This window comes from Rhinolophus sinicus, chromosome 16 (genome assembly GCF_057876585.1).
Source record: "Rhinolophus sinicus isolate RSI-liver-muscle chromosome 16, RSI-T2T, whole genome shotgun sequence".
In the NCBI taxonomy this organism is placed as follows: Eukaryota; Metazoa; Chordata; class Mammalia; order Chiroptera; family Rhinolophidae; genus Rhinolophus; species Rhinolophus sinicus.
Window position 1 is genome coordinate 2,826,779 of NC_142516.1, and position 18,486 is coordinate 2,845,264.

At 55.4% G+C, this 18,486-nt stretch overlaps 1 protein-coding gene across 6 annotated transcripts in view; it reads left to right on the top strand.

Annotated features, from left to right (window-relative positions):
* Positions 1 to 18,486, top strand: part of VAV2 (vav guanine nucleotide exchange factor 2) — a 155,304-nt gene that overhangs the window by 102,593 nt on the left and 34,225 nt on the right. For 4 of the 6 annotated variants that reach the window (XR_016019449.1, XM_088793462.1, XM_088793464.1 and 1 more), the window contains 3 exons: positions 14,748 to 14,850; positions 16,698 to 16,712; positions 17,726 to 17,824. Coding sequence is in view for 5 of the 6 variants with exons in the window: in XM_088793462.1 (XP_088649588.1) it covers positions 14,748 to 14,850; positions 16,698 to 16,712; positions 17,726 to 17,824 (217 nt within the window). In the remaining variant the exon portion in view is untranslated. The remainder of the gene's footprint in view (positions 1 to 14,747; positions 14,851 to 16,697; positions 16,713 to 17,725; positions 17,825 to 18,486) is intronic. The other 2 variants (XM_088793463.1, XM_088793465.1) reach the window with 1 other exon arrangement.

Genomic DNA, 18,486 nt, shown 5'->3' on the forward strand with positions numbered 1-18,486 from the left:
CCCACTTGTCCTTTCTCTCCCCTGCTGGTTGTGACAGCTCTAGATACAAAACACAGGATGTAATTCCTCTTGGACGGAGAAGCCAGTCCGGGGGACGTGTGGCTTTGTACAGTTCAATATTATTCAGTGACATTAAGAGCGAGCCTTTTAATCCAGTGAGTTCCTACGACTGCCGTTACTGCAAACGTCAGTCATAAATTCTAGGAACTGGATGAATTTGAGTCTTTCACTTGCGGTTTGCTCCCAGTGGCTCCAGTTTAATAAATTTTTCATGCTTTTTGTTCCCACTTCTCCTTTCACTGAAAAGCAAGATTTCCTAGCCTCCCATCCCTGTGGACCTGGGGCTGATATTATCCATTATGGCAGTTTACAAGACAAACAGAAATGTCATTTCTCACCTGGCCGTAGTGGGGGGAGGGAATGTGGCTGTGCGTCACCAGGGCTGGAGTTGGGGCCATGGCCTAGATCTGATTCAGGCGGCGGGGGCCAGGGAGTGACACTGCGAGCAGAGCTGCCAGTCTTCCCTTTGGGCTCGTGGCAGGCATCTCAAGTGACAAGCACCTTGAGGTTTTAAAGGGCCCACCCAGTCACCCAGATCTCAGTGCTCTGCAGCTGTTTGGGGAACGTCAGACACGGGCTCCATGTGCAGCAGTCTCTCCCAGGCGGGGAACCTGGTGTGGCTCCTGGGGCACCAGTGAGGAACCGCCATGTGCCAGTGGCCCAATGTCCACTTCCCCTCACTCACTCAGTCAGTCAGTCAGGCATGTACTTGTTTAGTCGCCAGCTGGTTCCTAAGTACTGTCTGTGTGTTTCCAGGAGCTGGAAATGTAAAGGGGAGTGAGACCCACCCCCGCCTCTAGCCCCGGGCCCCAGGCTCTGGGCGGCGGGGGTGGGGTCGGACAGTGTGGTGGGGGTTGCAGGAGGGGCAAGCGCTGGAGGAGAGGTGTGGGTGCCCCACCTGAGAGGTGTGGGTGCTCCCCACGATGGTCCTCCCAGAATACCCCTTAGAAAGGCCGTCCCGCCGGGAGCCGTCTAGGGCCTGCACAGCCTCCAGTGTCACCCCAGAGTCCAGTAGGTTATTGAGGGCCACACAGCCTCAGCCCCCAAGATACAGATCAAAGTGCACCTCCCACCCACTTAAAGCGGCGTGCCGGGCCGCGCAGGCATCCGTGTGTCCTGCTCCCGCCATGCCTTGCTCCCAAAGCCGCCAAGATTGTCTTCTCAAACAGGCCTGGGAGCCCCGGCTATGTCGTGTCCCACTCGTGTGGCCTCTGGCAAGTTTCCCACCTTTCTGTGCCTCGGTTTCCCTGTGTGTGACATGCAGCGTCTGTACCTGCTTCCGTAACTGTTGGGAAGGTCGCGGTGGCATTGCAGGTGGCACAGAGCCCCGTGAGCCCTCAGGCACTGGTGGCAGTTCGCGTCTGCCCATTTTACCAGGAATGTGGTCTCTCTCTCGAGTTTCCGTGTGACCTGGTCGCGCTGTCCAGGAGAAATCAACACGAGCCCCGTGTACTAATGCACATTTCCTAGTAGCCACACACAAAAGACAGAAACGGGTGGAGTTAATGTGTAGAATATACTTTTGGTTCACCCAGTATATCCAGAATATTATCGAGCTCGACACGTAATCAACATAGTAGATCATAAACGGAGTAGCTGACATTCTCTTGTGTAGGCTGTAAGCAGAGCTCAGGTGGACGCACCCCATTTGGGAGCTCACAGCCACGTGCGGCCAGAGGTCCCTGAGTGGGCAGTGGGGCTCTCAGATCCAGGACACGCTTCCAGGAGCAGGAACAGAGCCCCCACGTTTGAACAGATGAGACTGGACTAAGATGAAGGACCCTCAGCTCACTTTTGAGGTCATTGAATTACGTAGAATCAAATAACAGAGCAGCTGGTTGAAAAAATTAACACAAAATATTGCCACTTAAAAACGCTTTATCAAGCAAACTAGGCCCCAAATGAGAGGCCTGTTCTGAAATCGCTTTAACGATTAGTACCTTGCATTTGCATAATGGCTTTTTCCTCCCTGTGCTGCCTCCCCTTTGTTCTGCGGTGTTCCTGGGAGCCCGAAGGTGTGCTGCTCCTCCTGTCTCATACCTGCCTGAGTCCTGGGTGGGCCTGGGGTTAGGGGCCTGAACTGGGAGAGTCCCCTGCTCAGGGGTGGGAGGGAGATATGCACACAGAAGCATGACAGGCAGCAGACCGGGCGCCCAGAGTGGGGCTGGGAGCATGCCAGCTCAGAAATTGGGGAAGGCTTCTCAGAAGAGGTGACAGCTAGGTTTTGGAGCCCAAGTAGAAACTGCCGAAGAGCAGGGCCGGCACCCCAGCAGAAGGAACAGCCTTGCAAAGGTCCAGTGCCCCCAAGAGTAGGAGGTAGGGAGTGGGGTGAGGCAAGAGAGCGAGGACCACCTGCTCACGACCCAGAGCTGCCATCTCAGAGATGTGGAAGTGTCACATGGTTTGTGACACTCCATGGGGTTTGCAAGACATCAGAATTATCGAAGCTCCCTGGAGGCCCATCCCCCAACCCCAGGAAGGCACAGCCCACATGGAAGCACCTGCCATCCCCCAACTGGGGTACATTCAGTGACGGAGGGTGCCCAGGTACGGAGAGGCTGCTTTGAAGTCAGTCTTCGCTGGCTGGAGAGGGGACCGTCACATAGGCACATGCCTGCCCGTGTGAGGCCGAGTGACAGCAAAGGTGTGTCCACCTCGGTCTCGGTGGCTGAGGTCGGGCCACACGAGGCTCTCACAGCGGTATTCTGTCTTACTCTGGCATGTCAGAGCCTTCTCAGGGCCTCAGTTTCCCCACCTCTGGAATGCAAGCTCCAGGTAGCAGGGGCTTTCCTTCCAGCCTGAAGGATCCACGGTTTTATGGTCCAGGAGCTGCTTCCCGCTGGGTTCATGGTCCTTGGAGTTGAAGTGGTTCCCAGGCTTAAACAAATGTGAGGGTGACACAGCCGGGAGTGTGATTTATCCGTAGATGTACAGCCGCATGCTTTATTGCATACTAAAATGACTTCGCAGCTTTAAATGTGTCATGTTAGCATCGCTCGGAGAATTTTTTAAGGTGCATAAAATGTAGGAGTTTCTGAGTTGATGCTGTGGACAGTCCTTGTCTGTGGGGAGTGGGGTGGGCGCACAGGTGGTGGGGGGCTGCTTGCTGGGAGGGAGGAGGCTGTGCTTCTCTGCCCCGCCCAGGCAGGGGACACAGCGCAGTCGCTGTCTGATGATGACCCCCATCCACGTGAGAGCCTATCCGCCCCCTGGGGTCCTCGCCCGCCCGCCTCGCCCAGCTGCAAAGGAAGTTTGTTTAAAAGCTACCCTGAGTCCACTTATTTTCAGGCCGCCTGGCATGAAAGTTTAGTGTCGCAAGGAGACCTGTATGCATGGAGGATTGGGTCGGCAGGGCCTGGGTTTGGAATGTCTTGTGTTTGCCCCAAAGGATTGCTTTTTCAAAGGGCACAAATTTGAAAACAGACTATACAGAAACCGCCCCATTCAAAACAAACAACCAGCCCCCAGCCCTGTGAAGCTGCCTCTGTCACGCCTCGTGGAGAACACAGCCCACCGCAGTCTGTGGGGTGTGGAGAGTAACCGCCCAGAGTGGTGGTGTTGGCAGGCGCCTCCCTCCACTGGCACCAGTGGCCGTTGTCCTCAGGCGTCCCCTTGCTCTGCAGTCTGGCCAGTCGAGGGTGCCTTTCAGAACTGGTACCCTGGCTCTGGGCTGGTCAGGAGGTGGCACCTCTCCATGGTCTTTCCCGACTAAGCTTCCTTAGCTGTGGCTAGTCAAGTTGCTTCCCCTCTGGCTGGTCAGATCGTTGTTTGTACAACGAAAACTTCGAGAGCAGTGACTGTGGTCCCAACCCAGGGTCTCCTTAGCAGCACGTGGTCCCTCAGGCCCTGTTGAGGTCTCTCCATCCTCACGTGAACTCTGAGCCCAGCTGCTGGCCGTGGGGACTGGCCAAATGGAAGAAATAGCCAGCATGCAGGGAGCATGCACAGGTCTGTTCCCACGCTGAGCCTTCCCTTTGGATGGGGAGGAGACGGCTCTGAGAGGTGAAGACACCTGCCCAAGGGCACACAGCAGCTAAGGGGCAAAACTGCAGTTTAAACTGGGTTTGTCTGACTTAAAAGGGCACCTGCCTACCAGCCCCCTGCCCCAGGCTGTCTGACAGTGCCCCGCCTCAGGCCTGGGACTTTGCAAGTCCTGCTCTTCGAACTTTGCCAACAGGATGTCCACCAGGGCCAGACCTTGACAGACCAGGAGGCTGGCAAGTCCAAGGACTTGTCGCTGGAAGTCCACATTGAGGATGCATAGGTTTTGCCAAAATGTGATTTAGGAAATTCGCCTTGGCTCCCACTGGGCCCGTCATTGCCGTATTTTGGGCCAGGGTCTTGGGAGAGTTTGGGTCTCAACTATGTCTGTTTCTCGGGAACCGAGGACTGGTGTTCCTGGCCCCAAAGTGACCCTGTAGGCACAGCCCAGTGGCAAGGCAGGCGGCATAGGAGCCCTGGCCTCTCTTTCTTGCTCTTGTGGGTCGAGATAAACTGTCCAGTGCCCTCTGCCCTTCTAGGGCTGGCAGCAGGATGGTCAGGATAGAGGGCAGCCCATCTACACTCTGCCCAGTGAACAGGCTCGCATTGACCCCCTCTTGTCTGGGTGTGGAGGCAGCTGGCTGCAGCTGGTGGGACTGAGCCCCAGGGCTCCCTGCCCTCCCCTCCTGGGCATCTGGTTGGCCCCTTGGTACATGGGCCTGAGCTGTCCAGAGGCCCTGGCTAGCACAGTGGTCTGGAGTTTTATTGACCTTGAAACCCTGTCCGCCAACCCCCAGCACTGCAGGAAAGAGGTTCATTCTCTATGTTAGAGTGGGCACAGGGGCCCTTCTGAATGAACGCAGAGCAGACGCCCCATTGCCACCCTGTCCAGGCTAAATATTCCAGTGTATGCGGGGCAGCAGACACGGCGTGCACTTCTATGAATTCTTATTTTTATCACCCAGTTAAACCCGGTCCTTTCAAGGCCACGGTGGTCATAGTGATTCCGCCATATGAGTTAACAAAGTCTCCACGTGGGGGAGGCCAGGGTGGAGGGGGTGTCCTGCAGACACGCACATGCGTCTTGCCGTTTTCCAGAGGGAGCAGGGGCCTGCTGGGCTGCGGCCGGAAGGAAAGCTTCCATTCTGTCTACTAAGGGCCTCCCCAGATCCCTCTCCTGGTACCGTTTTCTGGGAGAGCTTGAGGATAAAGACCAGGCCTATTTTACACTATTTCCCTTGTGTTCAACACAGACCTACATTGGCACTTGAGAAACATTGCTTAAAAATGAATAAGTGTAACATGCTAGATTCTGAGAGGTCATTGTAAAAACTCCGTCTTGCACGTAATACCTGTTATATTGATTGCCAGACTCCTATGCATCCTACACAACTCAGACCAGAGGTCACCTCCGAGAAGCCATCCCAGCCCTACCTGGCGGAATGAAGTGCCCCTTTCTCAGAGGATTAAAAAAAGTGCAGCAGAACTGGCTCTGTCACTGTGTTATTGTCGGCCAGTGTTTGTGCTCCCACCTCCACCCCCAGAGGTGAGCTCCCCGCAAGGGTCGTCCCTGAGGCCACAGAGCATAGAAAGGGCAGATAACCTGACCCGGGCCCTGCACAGTGTGGCACAAAGTGCCCAGGGGGCGAGGTGCCGAACATTCGCTGTCTTTACACAGAAGTGGCGGTCTCAGGTGCAGTTCAGTGGGTCCCCCTGAGTGCCAGCCCATGCCTGGGTTTTGTCCCATCATTTCAGCCTTCACAGCAACACTGCCAAGGGGTTGGTCCTGCCCATTTTGCAGTAGAGAAAATGGAAACTCAGAGAACTAGCCTGAGACCATGTAGCATGCTTTACATGACGACAGAGGAGGGCCAGACACCCTGAGCCATTTGCTGCCGTGACCTTGGACAGTCCCCTGGGCCTCGCCCCCGTGACCCGGCCTGGATAGTGGGGAGCTTCTTCCAGGGCTTAGAAGGAATCCCTCTCGGGTGCTGGTATTGTCTAGGTGTGCTCCTAAGTGGCTTTGCAACCTTGGGGGACTGTCTTGCCCTCTCTGGGCCCTGGTTGCCTACCTGTAGGAAGAATGACACCACCCTCACAGGTTGGGGTGAGGGTCTGCCGAGGGTGAGTGAGACCAGGTCTCTAATGTGTAAGCAGCTCCTTATCTGTCTGTCTGTCCCCACATGCAGACCATCCAACCCACAGCCTGCCTTCTCGGGTTCTGCGGACACCAAATGGTGTGGACCAAGGAAATGTCCGATTGGGTTTCCTAGTAACAAGTTAGCGGTGGTCTGGTGTCCTGCTTCCCAGCGTCGGACAGCCGGGGCCGGAACCCACACCCGTGCCGTCAGCAGCAATATTTTATGTCCACCGTAAACACACAGGCGTGCCAGAGGCAGAAAGCCCAGAGTTGGTTCTCTCCTTTGATTTTCCGTAGGCGGCCCGGGGCAGTGGGAGGCTCTCTGAACAGCTGACTTTTTGTAACAAAATCCGGTGGGCAGAGGAGTCTGCTGGGGCTGGGGTCCTCGGCGTCCCGGGTAGAAGGTGAGGGGGGTGGGCTTCTGCCTTTCCATAGGCAGCAGGCTGTGCTCGGGCCCCTCCTGGAGGATCTCAGGCCATTGTGAGGACTAAAATAATTGCCAGGATTTAGCATCTGTCAGCGCAGCTGCCTGTCAGAAAGCAACAAGAGCAAAAGGATGAGATAGGAAGGAGGCAGGAGGGCAGGTCACTGTCCCAGAGTGTGGGGTCCGGGGGGGAGGAGGGCTGGGGACCAAGGTGTCCACCCGGTGTTGTCGCGAAGGGAACTGAGCCGAGGTCTCGCCGTGGCGTGGGCCTGGCCCTGGAGGTTTGTCTGCGTCGGGACGTCTACGTCCCTGCCTTGGTCCAGGGTTCCTCCATTCACATGGGCGACTGGACAGAGAAGGGCAACGTCTGGAACCTGTGAGAGCAAATCAGCGTCTGGGGTGGGCCAGTCACTCCTTGTTGAGCACCTGCTCTGGTCTGGGCCTGTGCTGGCCACTTCCATTGTGGCTGGTCCTCCCCATGACCTTACCAGGGGGTGGGTGGTCCTCTCACCTTGCAGAACCTGAGCTCAGGTTATCCTGCCCAGAGTCACAGAGCCAGAAACCCACCCGGCTGACAATCCGACTCGCACGCGTCTGACCGCTTCCCCTCTAGGGGTCGCTAGCGAGAGAGCCCAGTTCCTACAGACAAGAGACCCATGTGGCCCAGCGCTGAGCAAGCACTGGTATGTGCCCAGATCCAGTGTGACGGGATGTTGAGTTTTCCCATGAAATGTGACCTCTGGCAACTTGGAACCTCCACGAGAAAGTGTCTGCTGGCCCGAGACACTGGTTTGAAAAGAATCGGGGTCCAACCAAACAGCCTACGGCGAAAGCTAAACAGAGCACGATGGAACCGCACTGTGGGGACTCCAGAGGCACTTTTGGATTTGTCGGGGCCTTGGGGTCTTTTGCAAGGACCGTGGGATATTGGGCTGGGGTTGGGTCAAGTGCACTGGGCCCAGGTGGGCCACGCAGCAGCCTCTCCTCTCCTCTACTGGACCACGTGTGGGGGCCGTGCGGGGCAGAGCTGCACACTCACCAAGCTCGTACTGCAGGACAAAACGGGCCAGGAGCCTCACACAGTTGGCTTCACCTCCCGGTCACTGCACTGCGCTCCAGGACACTTCAGACAACCGGGGGACCTCGTTGTGCACCCCTCCCCCAACCCCACACCTGCTGTTTCCTCTTCCTCTGGCCCTACAGCCACGGCTGTCAGATGCACTGGGCCCAGCTGGTCAGGACATAAGCTAATCTGCTTTAACAGATGCCTAAGACTTGTAATCCATCCCTTACCCCACTCAGACACTCGCTTTAGGAGATGACGCCTTTGCTAAACAGCAAGGTAACAGTAGAATGTCCGTGCCATGGAGGCCAAGGGGACAGAACTGTTGGGGGCCAGAGCTGGGCATCCCATGAGAATGACGCTTTTACATTCTACAAGTTTCTGCATCTCAGACGTGACTGCTGCCCTCTCTAGTCTCCCCACCTGGAGCGTGAGGCCCACAGCACAGAGTTGAGGCCATTGTCACCCGTGTCCCTGGACCCAATGAGTTACCAGCACAGAGTCAGTCTTAGTGTAAGTGTTGATTTAACCAATTGGGAGCTGATAGTCTTTTTATCTTAATTGGTGAGTTTAACAAGCACGTTGGGTTTTGCTTTCATAATTTTGTTTTAATTTAACAAGGACACTTCTTTGCTGTTTGTTTTATTCCCCCTTCTCCTATCATGTGGAACATGCATGAAGTGCCTGTAATTCATAATTTCAGAGAAGATGCATGAACCTATATTTCTTAGTGCTCACTGGCCTGGATTGAATAATGGCTGCAAGAGAATTTTCACAACTGAAAAGCGCTGTACGTGTAGGAGACGGGCCGTGAGTGCTCTGAGGCTCTGTGACGAGGACCCTGGGAGGAGAGGAGTCTCAGGCCGTGACAGGCAGAAAACTGTCCTTTCACTTCCCCAGTCTTCAACAGGCTTTGGATAGCGGACATTTTGCAGAATCGAGAGAAGGGATGATGTCTGCATTTTTGAGATTTTTCTGTCCCAAGTTAAGATGCCAGAACTCGGCTCTCCCTTTCGTGATTCTGGCTGCCTATGTTTAACCTCAGTGCCCTGAGTTAGAAGAGGTGAGTGGGAAGTGGTGCATGAAAAGTGATCCCGTATGATCAGGGTTCCTTGTCTTTAGAAAGAAAAGCAAGCTGAGTCCTTGGTAGTGCACATGTGTTGGGGTACGCACCCTGGGCGTATTCCCAGTGTCTCAGTCTTGTGGTCTCGTCCCTCCTGTGAATACAGAGAGCGGGGAGGAACTGTGTCGTCTCACGCTTACCTGCAGGAACACACAGTGAAGTGCTCACTGTGGACGGGAAGGGGTGTCTGTAGCCCTTTGCCTGAGGGCCTTCCCCATCCATACAGACGGCTGCACTCGCTGGCTTGACAACGTGTCGGGGGAAAGAACTTGAGGCCGGTAGGGAAACCTGAAAGTTAGGAGGGGAAATGCCAGGAGAGAGGAGTCCACAGAGAGCAGGAGTCCCACAATCTAATCCACCAAAGTCCGTGACTGACCATTAGCCTCAGACACACAGGAAGCACCCTAAGGCTCCCAGCAAAAAACTCAGCGCCTGGAAACTGAATTCAGCAGCCATCCCAGCTGCTGCCCAGTGTATGAGTCCAGCTAAGGTAACAGTGTGTTAGAGCAAATACTACTCTTCAGAAGAAATAGTGGGATCCAGTCTCTATAATGTGTCGTTCCTAATGTTTAGTGTCCGATACAATACATCATTAGACTTGCAAAGAAACAGGAAAAAGTCAGTCAGAAAAAAAAGACACACCACCCATGGAGTCAGTAGGAACCAACCTAGAGATGACAGAGCTGTTACAATTAGCAGCTTTTAGAAATATGGTCGGGGACTTAGAGGAAAATATGCACCAAATGAATGAACAGATGCAGAGACTCAGCAGAGAAATAGGAACTATTAAAAAGGGCCAAATGGAATTTCTAAAACTGAAAAGCACCATAGCTGAAGTGAACAATCATTGGCTCAGCCTGATAGAAGACTGCAGGTGGCAGGCAGAAGAGTCACTGAGCTTGAAGATACGTCAGTGGAAGTTACATACTCTAAGTAAAATCGAGAGAAAAGAAGATTGAAAAATAGGAACCGGGCCTCACACATGTGGGACAGTATTGAGTGGTCTAACACAGCTATAATTGGAATCCCAGAGGGAGAAGAGAGAATGAGGCAGGAAAAAAAATTCCAAAAATAGTGGTCTTAAACTTTCTAAATTCCAAAGCCTCTATGCTAAAACTACAAAATATTGCTGAGAGAAATGGAAAAAGACCTAAACCAATGAAAGTATATACTGTGTTTATGGATTGGAAGGTGATTATGGTTAAGATGTTGGTTTTCTACAAATTAAACAGTAGATTTAATACAGTTTTTATTATGATTCCAGCAGACTTTTTTTTTAAATTGATAAGATGATTGTAATGCTTATATGTAAACACAAAGGACCTTAGACTAACCTAAACATCTTACAAAATAACAAAGCTAGAGAATTTGAATAAACTGATTTTAAGACTTTGTGTAAAACGAATCAAGACAGAGTGGTGTTGGCATAAGGATGGCACGGATTAGAGAATTCCACAATAGACCCACACTGATGTGGTCATTTGCTTTTTGTCAAAGGCATCTGAGCTGCCCAGTGGGAAAAAGTTTTCCACAAATTGTCCTGAAACCTGGATATCCCTGCAGGGAAAAATGGACCCCAATCTCTATCTCACACCGTGCACACACAAAAAAATTGAGATGGATCAGAGACCTAAACATAAACACTTAAACAATATCGGTCTTAGAAGAAAATATAGGAAAAAGATTGCTTGCAGCCTGGATGAAAGCAAAGATTTCTTACACAGGACAAAGTCAGGACATCATACAAGAAACGTTTGACCAATGAGGCTTCATTAAAAGGAAAAAATTCTTACCAAAAGACACTATTAAGAAAATAAGTAACCAAAGCCAGAGGCTGGAAAAAAGTTTACAAAACATCTGACAAATAGCTTTCATTCAAATATATAAAGAACTCCTAGAATTCAGTAAGGAGAAGACAGGCAGCGACTTTTCAGCAATGAGCAAGGCCTTGAGTAGGCCTTTTGCACAGGAAGATGCACTAATACCTGTAAGTTCATGGGAATTCCTGCATGTCATCAGTCATCACGGAAATGCAGATGACACCACACTGACACTTCACTAGACACCCAGTCCAGTGGCGGCAGTTGAAAAGACTGGCAACAATCAGAGCTGAAGAGAACTGGGAATAGTGGGGACTCAGGTACAAGGCTGGTGGGGACACAAATGCTGCTGCTACTTGGAAAAACACTGGCAGCCGCCGATGGAGTGAAACATACCCCCACCCCCACCGCCTTTGACCCAGCAGTTCCACTCCTCGCAGCATTTCACTTCCAAAGGAAATGAGAGCAGACGTGTATGTATACACGCACTCACACGCACTCACAGCAGCTCTTATTTATGGTAACCCAAACCTGGAAGCAACCTGTGTTCATCAAGCGAAGCCTGGAGGACACGCGTGGGTGTGTCTCAAAGACGTGATGTAATGTTGGGGAAAGAAGCCAGACACAAAAGTGCCCATGACACACAATGCCATTGATACGGCGATCTGATCCCACGAAATTGACCTATGGTGAACAGTCAGGAGGGCAGTTACTGGGGGAGGGGGCGGGACTAGTCAGGACGTTTAGTGACATGAGAATGTTCTGTAACGTGGTGGTGGTGAGTTACACATGGGTATCCATTTGTCAGAATGGTACAGCTAAGCTGCTGCTTGATCTGTATATAAATCTTAGCAAAAACATGGTGAGAAACCTCTGGCAGCCACTCTGACCGTGCTTGAGACACATCTGAGGTGCCCCACAGATGCTGGTGTTTGCCCAGAGAAGGCTGCCTCACAGGTGGCCGCAGGAAGAGGGAGGAGGAGAAGGGACTCGAGCCCTCGGACACCTTGTCTAGGATCCAGCATTCTACTGGGGCCTCAGTGTCTTTCAGGTCCCACCTGTCCGGGAGGCTTCTGGACCCCTTCTGGCCTTCACTGCCCACTGCCTCCTTAAAAATACCGCAGCTCCCCTTTGGGCTTGTACCGGGGCTGGTCCCTGCCTCCCCCAGGGTCAGCAGACGCTTCTAGTATTTCTCTGAACCCCTCCGTGCCGACTTCAGGGCTCGGCCTGTCATCAAGCACTGAGCAAGTGAGCATGGTGGTCAGTGCCCCTGAGGGGGGACAGCGGAACAGGAGCACATTCCCCAGAAAACCCCTAAGATCTGGGCATACGCCTGGCATCGCGCACCAGGGTCTTCCCATCTGTGCGACAGGGGCTGTGGGCTCGTGGGGAAGGCACTGCTTCTGGTGGGCTGGAGGCGGGGGCTGCACGGACGTCTTCGCTGAAAAGGAGTCTGAGGTGGGTGGCACAGAGTCCTGGGGTCACTTAGAAGGCCCTCCACCCTGCGAAATGGAGCTCGTGCTGGCGGTTTGGGGTCCCTGTACCAGATGACTTTGAAGCCCCTTTCTGAGCCAATTTTTCATCATTTTTATTCGTTTCATCAGCTCTTAGAATGTTTAAGTGTCAGGGCCTCCCAACGCCCCGCTTCCTTCCCCCGGCCCTCCGGAGCAGAGCTGCTGTCTGTCTCCAGTCGGTATGAATGGCCACGTCTGCCTCTGAGTTGTCTAATTTAGCCGCTGAGAGCTTCCCTGTCTCTCCTCTGTTCCACTCCAGCACCGTTCTCAGCAGTGGCTTTGTCACCAGCCTTGCTCTGCTGTACGACAAAACTCTGGGTGGCTGGCACTTGCTGAAAAGAACGCCTGCAGGGACTTCCCTGGACCCCCAGTAACCTGGCGGGCAGAGTGGTGGGAGCTGTTTCCTTTGGGACAGTGTCTGGAGAGGCAGGGAGGAACGAGTGACCATTCCCAAGGCCCACCAAGGGGGACTGACCTCCGAGATGGGAAGAGAATCCATGAGTCACAAACACCCTCCCTGCCTGCACGTTGGCTCCGAGTGGCGCCTCTCGTCTGGGTGCCGCTGTGCCCCCCAGTGTGAGTTCCAGGACTGCCCATGTCCAGGCAGATGTCTTCCAGTGGAGGGCGGCTGGAGAGGAGAGAGGATGGGCCAGGGCCATGCTGTCCCCTCAGCCGCAGTGTGTTTTCATCCATGCAGTGGCCACAGAGCTGTCCATCTCCAAGGGTGTGTGAGGTGAAAACACAGAAATGTTTTTCAACTGCCCGACACGCGTGTTGGCTGAAGCAGGGCTCCCCAGCCATGGGTGGCCCCTTGGTGTAATAGAGCGGGTCCGATGGTTGGTTGAACACAGCATACTTAGTGCTGCCAGCTTCCATCCTCGCTCCTGGAGTGCTGAGAAACAAAGCACCCGAAGCGGCAGCTGCCTCTCCTTCCCTTGCTCTTGGCGGTCTGGGGGGTTTTGTCAGGACAGGAGCTGGCCCCTCCCCCCAGGCACCCCTCCCCCTCCGGAGGTCGAGATGCACCTGCCCACACACACTGTGGCTGGGTCCCACAGGGGCGGTGCCCAGGGCTTTGGCGAGACTCCCTCTGGCTGCAGAGAAAGGCCTTCCTTGAATACAGACACACCCTCCCTCCAGTAGATTTGGTGTGATTCCCGCCCCGACCTCACCCCCACCCCAACCCTCCCCAGACTATAAAATGACAGCTGACATTCAAAGGCTCGGATTGGGAGGGAGCCAGGAAGCCATTCATAAGAGCTGCTGGATATCATTTCTGCCTTCACCCACCTCCGCTCCCATCCTCCCTCCTCCCCTCCCCTATCCCCCCTCCCTCCTCACCCCCTCCTCCCTCCCCCTCCCCCCTCCCCCCTCCCTCTTCACCCCCTCCTCCCTCCCCACCCCCCTGAGCTGTGGCTGCCTATGGGGTGGAGAGGGGAAGTCCTCCCCCACATTTCAATGCCTTCTAAGAATTGAACTTTGGGGGATCCTGCTTTGAACCCAGGCTATGAGGTGCGTCCTCGCACAGAGAGCCAAGGGCACGTGGGGCTGGCGTGGGCCTCCAGGGCGAGCTGGCCTCTGAGCACAGCCTGCCCCCGGGGGGGATGCCACAGCAGACGGAAGAGCTGGCTGGCCCTGGGCCTAGGGCGGCTCCTGGCCCTGAACCCCAGGCCAGTGTGACCTCCCTCCCAGAGAAGGCTTATTGTAGCCCATGGGAACTTGTGGATGGTGGGTGGTTGGATCAACTCGTTTGCCAATTTGGTGGAATGTTTGCTGAGCACCTACTGTGTATCAGGTGTGGCGATCAGAAGGGATTAAGCAGTTGGGTTTCTCCGGGGAAGAGACAGGCCCATCTCAGTCACTTTACTAAAACAATTTGAGATGCAGAGGGTGGGATGTACTTTGTACAAGAGTGCCAAGGAGAGCCCCAGATTGCAGACAGGGCAGGGAATCCCAGCAGGCCTCTTGGAGGAGGTGTCCCGCCACCTAAGTCTTGCAAGGCGAGGGCAATAACATGGAGATGAGTCAAGGTGTGACCGTGAGCTGAAACTACGGCTTGCTGAGTTACGAGTTAAGCAGTAATTTCACAAACTCTGTGTCGCTGTCCACTCCTCTTCCTTACCACCTGGTAGGGAAGACGTCCCCGTGTGAGCTCTGCACCTTGACCTTCACACTGGGGAGACCCTGGGCAGAGCAAGAGTGCTTGGGCTCCAGGTCACAGACGTGGGCCCCGGGAAAGGGTATTTGGCCTGGAGGCAGGGGTGAAGGCCCCAGAACCGGGCACTCTGTTGACTAGCTGTGCAAAGATTCTAGGTGAGGCCAAGTGTCACCCCGGGCCTCCTGCGTGTGTCCCCAGCACTTACTTAAGGGCTGGAAAAGTGGGAGCTTTATTATGGAGGTCCTTCTAGAAGTACGGCAGTGCTCTCCCCAGGCTGCCTGATCTAAACTCGCAGACACCTGGGCAGCAGTTACCCACCCGCGTTTTATAGACCAGGAGACTGAGGCTGGGAGGGAGGCGCTCGTGGTGGCCCTGCCCACCTCTCCTCTCGGCGGGGTCCCCTCGGGCTGCATCCCTTGTAAACTTGGCTGGACTTCCCTGCCCTCTGACCGCTTCCTCCTGTGCAGCGAGCATGACCTGGGGGAGGACATCTACGACTGCGTCCCGTGCGAGGATGAAGGGGACGACATCTACGAGGACATCATCAAGGTGGAGGTGCAGCAGCCCATGGTGAGCCGCCCGCGGGGCCTCGGCTTTGGCACAGCAGCCTGGCCCTTTCTTTAGGAACGGAGCCGACCCCGATTCTGAGCCTCCGAGGGGGAGCTGCTGCCGTGCAGAGGGGGTTCCGGAAGCTGCACCCCGTCCTCCCCTTCCTGGGGCCCTTCTTCCCTGTGCAATGTTCTGAGGAGACTGGGATGTGACACCACTGCCACCTTCTAGGACGCGTTGCTATGGAATTCTCCTCGGAGGCCGTGAGGACGCTAAGTCTTCACTGGCCCGGGAGCCTTAAAATAGTAGCTCGGTGCTCAGCCCCGCACAGCACGCTGCCTTCTACCCCTTTGTGCAGCGCGATGAGACCGCTATTGGCTCAATTAGCCAGCTGTGCGGCTTTTATGTGGTGACAGTATTTATTCCCGAGCAGGCGTTGGTGAATAATCTCTCGGACGCCAGTTGGCTGCAGGGTGGGTTTATTGCCAGCAGCTGCTGTGTGGAAGGTGGGCGTCCTGCCAGGCAGGGCCGGGGAGATGGGGACCTGGTGGGGCGGGCCACAGTCCCCTTGGGCCCCCAAACTCTGGGCGGTGGTCAAGGTGCCACTTGGCAACGGTGCCATTTGCTTTCACCCAAGAAAAGGGGGAAGTTCTCAAAAAGTAAGTTTCAGTGTCGTCCGTCAGTGGTGGTGGGTAACCAGCTGCTGGTGGGGAAACAAAAAGCTGGGAAGCAGCTCCCCGATGAGGCCTTTTGGAGGCCCTTCCCACCCCAGTGGCGCCTGCCACCTCCGCCAGCAGCATGTGGCAGAGATGCCGACATGCTGGGCAGTGGCGCCCACAGCCCCCAAACTCTGTTCCTAAGAATGGGTTCCTTATTCTGCCCCTGAAGGGTCTGAAGGTAGGTTTCCTTCCCCACAGCTATCAGGGGTCTTGCTCTGGAGAGTCAGCTGTGGGTCTGTGACTGTAGGTCTGTCCCGGGCCAATCTGCCCTCCGCTGGGCAGACCCGCAGTGAGGCAGCTCCGTTCCCGACCTTCCAGTGGAGTCTGTTAGGGGGAGTGAGACCAAGCCATTGCTGCTGCTAGAGGCCCCTGCCTCGCCTCCCTGGAGCTGCCCAAAAGCCTGGCTCACCTCGGGATATGGCAGGGAACTGAGACTGGGGCCCCCTTAGTCCCCGAGCCCTTTGGAAGCTGGGTGTCCTCTGGGTAAAGCGAGAGCATGTGTCTGGAGTGGTCTGTGTTATCTGAAGGATTCCCCTGTCCCCAGGCCATACAAGCTCCTGAGAGACCCTCATCTGTGCCCGGCCTGCAGAGGTCCTAGAGTGGGCACTCCCCAGAGACCGCTGCTGTCCCTGGTCCTGAAGTGCACATGATGGGACCTGGGCCTGTTGACGGGACCTTTGGGGGCTGGGGGCAGATGACTGCCTGTGTCCTGGGGACAAGCTGGTGCCCACCTGCCCGCTCTGCTCAGTGCCCTAATGCTTGGCACGGTGCTCACAAGCTCATTCCAGGCAGCATAGGCCTCCTGCCACGTCCTCTGAGATAAAACAGCTGCTTTTATTTCATCTCCTGTCATGTCTGGAGCTATTGGAGCAGTCTTAGTGGAAGGTAATGGGGATGTGACTCCTGCAAAGGAAGATAAAGCCAGAAGACAGCAGGTGCCACTCTCAGAGCCCAGATGTGGGGAAGGCTGGCGACGTGCTCGGTCCCGGTGCATCCCTCTGGGGACACTGGCAGGCACGGGGCTGTGATGTGACCCCTGGCTGTTGTGTAAATGCACACAAGCACCCCTGACTTCCCCACGCACAGCTTGAATCACAAGCCGACGCTGCTAATTGGTTCTTTCTATCGTTTGTTTCCTCATGCTTTCAGATTAGATACATGCAGGTGAGTGGCTGTGGGGAAGCCGGGGTAAGTGCACCAGCTCCGTCTCCCTCCACCTCTCTGGGAGATCTCACACCTCTTTGAAAAAACTCAGACCACTGTCCCCAGGGAGACACTGTCGGATACCAGTTTTACACAGTTTTCGGGGTATGGTGGACCCCCAGCACCCCAAGAAGCCCCAAGAGTAACAGCACAATTCCCAGGCGGAGCAGGGCTATGGGCCTGGAGAAGAGCCTTGGGGCGCTGCTGCTGACCCGGTCCCTGGGGCATGTGCCACGTGTTGCTTTGGAGAGCTGTGCCCCCACAGATGCAAGCAGGGCCATGGGTCATCTCCTAGAGGAGGAGGAGGATGGCGTTAGGGCAGCTGTGAGTCCAAATGTCACGTCACATGTCCCAGCTCCGTTTCCCCAGACCCTTACTTGCAGGCAGCTATGGCTCAGCCTGAAAGGACCTCAGGAGAGTGATTCTCCGAACACTCAATGCCTCCCCGCCCCAATAGTCTCTTGGTCAGTTCCAGCCCTGGCCATGTTCCCCCGGAGGTGAGAGGTGGGCCCTGCCACAGAGGCCTGTCCCCCAGGACCCCTGCCAGTGGGCTGTTGTCTCAGGACCGTGGTTGGAGGCTGGTGGACACTCAGAAAGCCCAGCCCTGCGAGGAACTGCTGTCTCTCTGAGGCACTAATGGGGCAGATGCTCAGTTGGTCCTCAGGGAGCTGCTCAGAGACTCTCCTGTGTATACAGTCGGTGTTGTGAGCGTGTCACCCCTGCTGATATGCTGGACGGGGTGGCGTCGAGGACCTCACTCTGGTCCAGAAGCCTCCATTGTCATCAGCTTTCACTTCATGCCACATCCCCTCCCTATGGCTCAGCTGCGAAAGAGAGGGGAAGGACTTGGGACCCTTCTGTCTCCCATCTGGCCCCACCATTCCACACTCGGCGACCCCACGGCCAAGCCCAGGCGGTGGGCAGGCATCAGGCCTGGCAGGGGTCCTGGCTTATGTCGTGTGTCTGTCCTCCAGAAAATGGGCATGACCGAGGATGACAAGAGGAACTGCTGCTTGCTGGAGATTCAGGAGACGGAGGCCAAGTACTACCGGACTCTGGAGGACATCGAGAAGGTGGGCGGGGCTTTGGCCCTTTCCTGATGGCCCCTGGGTCCACTGTAGGGCTCCCAGTCCCCTGGGAGATGCCGTCGCCAGGAGAGGTCTTAGGGCAGTGGTGACAGATGGCAGTACTTGGTCCTCCTGGCTTTGCCTTCCACCAGAAACGGAGGTTGCCCTCACCTTTCCCCTGCTGCCCTCCTGCCCTCTGTCCCCCACTCGAGCCATGGGCTCCGGCCAGGTCGGTGTCCCCGTGGGCCACCCTGCTGCCCCTTACCTCAGGTCCTGGACCATCCTGAGCTTGTCTCTGTGGCTTCTTCCAGCCTAAACTGGGCGTCTTAAAGGCTTCTGCTCTGACTGCACTGAGCTAATCTTTTTACATATGCCCGGTCACCCAGAGCTAAATTCCTTATGTATGTGCCCTCGCCCAGGCCGGGAGCTGGGCTAAGCGCCTTATGTAGACTTTCTCACCGAGGGCACTTTCTGCGCCCAGCCCCCTCTCTGTAAATTGGAATAACGGTATTCCCATCGCACAGGGGGCGGTGTGTGTCCTGCACCTGGGACTTAGGCTCAGCGGTGTGAGCCTTCGGAGCCCCGTGGCAGACCCTGTGCTCCCCCAAATGGCTGGCCAGTCCTCTGCCCACCAGCCTGCTGAGCTCCCGCAGGGCCACGGATGGGCC